Consider the following 6987-nt stretch of genomic DNA (forward strand, 5'->3'; position numbering starts at 1 on the left):
TTCTTGTAGACCCCTACCCAGGGACCCCAACGCACTAGACGTTGACAAGTGGCGCCCGAACAGGGACCCTGAAGTTTGCTCAGGAGGGGTGAGTATTTCTAATACTGGTAAGCATCAATATTACAGGGTTATGGGACAAGGAATTTCTACTCCTTATGTTCGAATGCTGAAGCATTCACTCGCTGTTTATGGTGTTACTGTAGCTTCTTCTGATATAGAAATGTGTTTGAAGGTGGTTCGTGAATGGAATCCCTGGTTCCCGGAAGAAGGAACCTTAGATATGGAATGTTGGCAGCGCGTTAGACATAATATAGAGAAGGCTATGAGGCAGGGAGAAAAGATCCCTGTACGATTTTGGTCTATTTGGTCAATGATTTTTACGGTGCTCCGAGCAATGGAGAACGATAGGACTGTGGAGGACTTCCCTAAAGAAATTACTCCAGCTATACAGAATCTTCCTTTAGACTCTGACGAGAAAAAGGAGGTAGAGAAGGACGCTTTCAAATTCACATCTTCCCGAGAGCCTAGTGAATGTAATGAGAATTCTGATGTTAAAATAGAAACAAAAGATATGATTCCTCTAAAAATTAAGGATATTTGGAAAATTTTCCAACAAATTATGTCCTTCTCGGAGAAACCCAAGCAAGATCAAACACAACCATCGGCGCCACCGATATCTATCAGACCAAAATTGTCTTTGAAAAATCCTTTCTTTTCTGCTGCGCTAGCTGAGCTTGATGAAATAAAGGATCATGATACTTTAGAGGAAGATATTAATGCTTTTGCCTTCCCTGTAATCAGGCCTCCTCCTGTGCAGGGAGTGGCTCAAGCGCCAGCCATATTATGATGGTATAAACATAGAAGATATAACTCGTTTAAAAAAGGCAGTGACATTATATGGGCCACAGTCGCATTATGTTAAAGAGTTATTGGCTGGTATGGCCCGACATTATAATAATTTTGCTCCTGAGGATTGGAGAATAATATGTAGAGCTCTACTACGAGAGCCAGAATACCTGCAATGGCAGATGTGGTTTTCTGAGCTTTGCCTAGAACAAGCCCATAAAAACGCTCTTAGCGCCAATCCTAGAATTCAAGCTATTTCATATCAGATGTTGGCAGGAATAGAGCAATATGCTGATGTTGCAGCACAAGCTAACACCCCAGAGGAAATACATGATCAATTACGAGAAATTAGTATAGAAGCCTGGGAACGGATCCGACCAACAGGAGAACATTATGGGTCCTGGACCAAGGTTATACAGAAAACTAATGAACCTTATGTCGAGTTTTTATCTCGGTTAAAATTAACTATAGAAAGAACTGTAGCTGGAGAAGAAGCCAGACTGCAATTGTTAAAGTTATTAGCTTATGAAAATGCCAATGATGATTGTAAACGGGCCTTACTCCCCGTAAAGGAAACTGGTGATATTAATGCCTTCTTGAGAGTATGTAAAGATATAACATCAGAGAACAGGAAGCTACAAATGTTTGCTGAAACTATGGCCACTACCTGGCGTTCTTTGCAAACTCAACCACCAAATAACATGAAGTGTTATGGTTGTGGAAAGGTAGGACATTTAAAAAGAAATTGTAAAGAAAAAAAGGCAGAAAAAGATCGTGGGCCTGGAATTTGCCCCAAATGTAAGAGAGGAAAGCATTGGGCTAGAGAATGTCGCACAAAAATAAATACTAATTTTGCAGGAAAACAACAGGGAAACTTAATTGCGGGCCCTACCCCAGGCCCAGGACAAATGAACAGGGGAAACCCACCATATTCTCCCTTGAACCAGCCACCAAACACAGCGCCGCAGTGGACATACCAGCTATAAAAGCTTTTACCTTGATCGGGGGTGATCGGCCTCAAAAAATACCCACCGGAATTTATGGGCCTTTACCAATGGGGACTTTCGCTCTCCTAACGGGAAGGTCTAGCTTAAATGCTAGGGGAATTACAGTTCACTTAGGCATTATAGATGCTGATTATACCGGAGAAATTCAGATTCTTATGTCTTCTGTAGTGGACATCACATTTGAAGTTGGTGACAAAATAGCTCAATTAATACTGCTACCTTTTATTCCTGTTGGAGAATCCAATAATTTAAGGCAAGGCGGATTCGGTAGCACAGATAAGAAAAATGTTTTCTGGTCAACTCAAATTACACAGATGCAACCTTTGATAAAGGTGCGATTAAACTCCAAAGAAATTACGGTATTAATTGATACTGGATCAGATATAACTATTATTAAAACTGCAGATTGGCCTAATAAGATCCCTTATAGTATAATACCCTGCCAAATTAAGGGGGTTGGTAAAGCTCCTGTTCAAAGTATTGGTCTAGCTTCTCAATTTGTAACATTCACTTCGGAAGATGGTCAGGTGGCTGTCTTGAAACCTTATATTTTAGATGTTCCTTTAAACATTTTGGGCCGTGATGTTTTAGAACAATGGGGAGCTCATTTAGAGTTTTAATTGTAGATGGAGCCTATAAAAATTTTATGGAAATCGGATAACCCTTTATGGATTGAACAATGGCCTCTAACAAAAGAAAAACTTGCTGCTGCCCACCAATTGATTCAAGAACAATTATGTAAGCGGCACATTGAACCTTCCACTTCTCCGTGGAATTCACCTATTTTTGTAATAAAAAAGGCTTCAGGTAAATGGCGTCTTCTCACCGATTTACGTGGAGTAAATAACTCCATGTTCCCCATGGGGGCCCTCCAACCCGGCTTGCCTTCACCCGCAGCAGCACTGCCCAAAAATTGGCATACTATGGTCATTGATTTACAAGACTGCTTTTTCACTATTCCTGTTCATCAGGATGATAGAAAACGCTTTGCTTTTTCACTTCCTTCAATTAACAGACAGGCCCCTTATCAGAGATTTCAATGGAAAGTTTTGCCTCAAGGTATGATGAATTCTCCTACTATATGCCAACTTTATGTTGATACTGCTTTACGCCCTGTGCGTCAGCGTTGGCCCCAAGTGTATATATCTCATTATATGGATGATATCTTATTTGCCAGTCCAGATCAGGATGACTTAAATAAAATTTTGAAATCCCTACCTGAATACCTTACCCCATTTGGACTAGTTATTGCACCCGAAAAGATTCAAACTGGAAATGTTGTTAATTATTTAGGATATGTTATAAAAAGAAGTACAATCAGACCTCAAAAAATGTCTCTTCGCAGAGATAAATTAAATACTTTAAATGATTTCCAAAAACTTTTGGGAGATATCAATTGGCTACGGCCCACATTGGGAATCCCTACTTATCAATTACATAATTTATTTGAAATATTACAGGGGGACTCGAATATAAATAGCCCTAGACAGCTTACTGCTAAAGCTGAGGCAGAATTACAATTAGTTGAGGAAAAAATTAAATCTGCATTTTTAACTCGGATTGATCCCTCTTTACCATTAAAATTATATATTTTACATACCTGGCAATACCCAACTGCTATATTAGGCCAAAATAATATGCCTGTTGAATGGATTTTTACTAAGCATCGTTTTTCTAAAAATATTACCCCATATGGTGTTCAAATAGCATATTTAATAGAGCAAGCTCGTGATCGAGCCGTTATTATAACAGATAATATTGTCATTCCTATTTCTAAGGATCAATTCTCATTTCTTTTACACACTCTAGAAGAACTACAAATTGCCCTTGCTGGATATACTGGTCAAAGTAGTTATCACTTTCCCAAAAGTAAATTATGGGACTATTTTCGTAAACAAGATTTTGTAGTTCAAAATATAATTAGTAATCAGCCTTTGCCTACTGCACCAACTATCTTTACTGACGGGTCAAAAACAAAGAGTGCTTATTGGACTTCCAATAAATATTGGGTTCAAATTACGGACTTTAAGTCAGTCCAACAGAATGAATTATTTGCCATAGCCCAAGTTTTAATGGATTTTCCTATGGATGTTAATATTCTTGCTGATTCAGCCTATGCTGTTGAAGTACTAAAAAATATTAGCACTGCTGTAGTTTACTCCCCCAAAACTACACTACTTAATATCTTTCTTTCATTGCAAAAACTTTTGCAAGCCAGAAATGCTTCTATCTATGTGACTCATATTCGTTCTCATACTAATCTCCCCAGTGCCTTAACGTATGGTAATGCCCAAGTTGATGCTTTGGTCTCTTTTGCATCTGCTGAAGAGGAACATGAATTATTACATACTAATGCCGGCAGACTTCATATTCAATATAAAATCCCTTTTCGCCACGCAAAAAATATTATTAAGCAATGTCCTATCTGCAGGCCTTTACACCTAAGATCAATAAAAGCTGGTGTTAACCCTCGAGGAGTATATCCTAACGAATTATGGCAAATGGATGTAACCCATGTTGCACAATTTGGCCGGCTTTCTTATGTCCATGTAATGATTGATACTTACTCTCAATTCATATGGGCCACAGCCCAAAGTGGAGAGACAACCAATCATGTAATTAATCACTTATTAGAAACCTTTGCGGTAATGGGATTACCTAGTATAATTAAAACTGATAATGGCCCTGCTTATACTAGTAACAAATTCAAGTCCTTTTGTGAACAATATAACATTATTCATAAAACAGGCATAGAATATAACCCACAAGGACAAGCAATCGTTGAACGAGCAAATGACACGTTAAAATTACAAATTAAAAAATTAAAACGGAGGAAAAGGAATCCTCTTTTAGCCTTTACACAATCTAACGCACGATCTATCCTAAATCAGGCCTTGTTTACCTTGAATTTCTTAAATCTCCCACAAGGAGATATTTTGTCCAGAGCAGAAAAACATTTTATTGAAGGAGAAACCACCTCCTCCCTGTTAAAAGAGGCTATATGGTATAAGCCAGCTGCCAATGCAGAATGGCAACCAGGATTGTTACTTTATAGAGGAAAGGGTTATGCTTATGTTTCTACAGAGGATGGACAAACATGCTCCTGGATCCCTGCCCGGTGGCTCCAACCGCGGACCAATTCGGACGGTGCCGTACCGACGAAAGGATCGCGCTCCAAGTTTTGATTTTCCAGTACAAGCTATGGCACAACTGAGCCTGAGTCCTCGTCGCCATCGTCATACGTTTGCTCTTACTTTTCCTACTTGGGGACAGATTAAAAAGCTTAGTGGGGAAGGGCAAAGTCTTTTGCAGCGTACAGGAAAAGCCCATTCACCTGAGAATCTGTTTTTGGCCATGTGTGCCCTACTCACTGTCTCTTCTTCTGCTGAGGTCACTAATGTAAGCTATTGGGCCTATATACCTAATCCTCCAATGATGGAGCCTACCCCCTGGGGCTCTCCGGATATCTCTATCTATACAGTTCCTCCACTATTATCTCCACCTTGGAAAAACTTTACCTCTCTTAATCGCGATGATGGTGCTCCTTTTAATTTCTCTTATAAAGGGGATGGCCCATACATATGTTTGGGGCCTTCTCCTTGCTTGGAGATGAATTGGCAAAATTGGATTCTGCCTGGTAATAATACTCTTACTTCTAGAACCCAACTACAAAGGCTTGAAGCCTGGTCCCTAAATATGACTTGGGAAGACATTACTTTTGTAGAATTTCCCTCCCTTCCTACTTGTCCTGATTTTACATATCGGGAACACGGATGTAAGCCGTTTGTATGGCAAGAATGTGTTGGAAAGTTTGCAAAGCATTATAAGGATTTCATCATGTGGGGGCCTTATGGTCAATTTCTTACAAATTGTTCTGAATGGAATAAAACATATTGTAGTCCTTTATTATCTTACAGGATGCCATCGAGGAAGAGTCAAGCACTGAAGAGTCTGATAGAAACAATACCGAGTGATCGTCTCATGGCTTGGGGAGACGGCAGTATTGCAGATCCTCGAATCGCACATCGAAAATTTCCTGAACATGTTCAAACACACCTTTGGAAGATTGCAGCTGCTCTCAAACCTATTCGATTGTATCAGGGACAATATGTTGGCACTGCCAACTCCCCAGCTAATTATACCTTTACTTCTTTTAAAGAAACTAATGTTACAGCCTGTGTACCTTTGCCTTACCTTTTCTTGGTAGGAAGAGTTGATTTTAATAATGGAATTAGCTGTACAAACTGTCAATTATATTCTTGCCTTAATACCTCGGTGTTTGTCGGGTCAGATTATGTCATTATGATATTGCAGCAACGCTCTCATATATGGCTCCCTGTGAATTTAGAAAGGCATTGGGCTCAAAATCCTGTAGATGTGTTTGTATTGGAATTTTTTAAGAAAATTTTACAATGTACTAAAAGATTTCTCGGTTTAATAGTAGCAACCATTTTGAGTCTAATTACTGTTACTACATTGGCTGCAATTTCAGGGGTTGCGTTACATACTTCATTACAAACTAAACATTTTGTAGAAACCTGGCATCATGATTCTCGGGATTTATGGCTTTCTCAAACTATGATAGATACTCGGTTGCAAACACAAATTGATGTTTTAAAACAAACTGTGGGTTGGTTGGGAAAAAAGGTACTAACTTTAGAACGACAAATCTGGCTACATTGTGATTGGAATTCTACAACTTTTTGTGTAACTAATTTAAAATATAATGAGTCTCAACATGAATGGAATATCGTTCAAAATTATCTGGAAGGTAATTCTTCTGCCATAGATATGATTAATAATCTGCAGACTAATGTACAAGAAGTGTTTGGAAAATCATTCCAAACTGAGGACGCTGCGACTTTGGCAGATATATTTCTTAAAAATTTAGATAAGCATTTAGAAGGGCTAGACCCAAAGGGAATTATACAGAGTCTGGGACACACTGCTGGGGGCATTGGCCTTGTCTTGCTTGTTGTAGTTATTTGTTTTATTCTCTTATATTTTTGTCATCTTCGACCTACACAGAGCTCTTTCGCCACCCTATGGAAGGCTATGTTGTTACAACAAAAGAAAAAAGAGGGAATTGAGGTGGCACAGGTGGGTTAGCCTTGCAGCCCCCAGGCCTTTGAAG

The 6987-nt window shown here is 39.1% G+C and overlaps 1 protein-coding gene across 1 annotated transcript; it reads left to right on the forward strand.

Moving 5' to 3' along the window:
- Positions 1-5054: 5054 nt before the first annotated feature.
- Positions 5055-6953, forward strand: LOC123323884 (endogenous retrovirus group K member 113 Env polyprotein-like; the record flags this gene model as incomplete). Its single annotated transcript, XM_044912409.1, has 1 exon — positions 5055-6953. A coding segment is annotated over exon 1 (1899 nt), but the record flags the coding sequence as incomplete, so codon positions are not given.
- Positions 6954-6987: the final 34 nt, after the last annotated feature.

The sequence above is a fragment of the Neomonachus schauinslandi genome, unplaced genomic scaffold (assembly GCF_002201575.2).
Source record: "Neomonachus schauinslandi unplaced genomic scaffold, ASM220157v2 HiC_scaffold_1905, whole genome shotgun sequence".
Classification (NCBI taxonomy): Eukaryota; Metazoa; Chordata; class Mammalia; order Carnivora; family Phocidae; genus Neomonachus; species Neomonachus schauinslandi.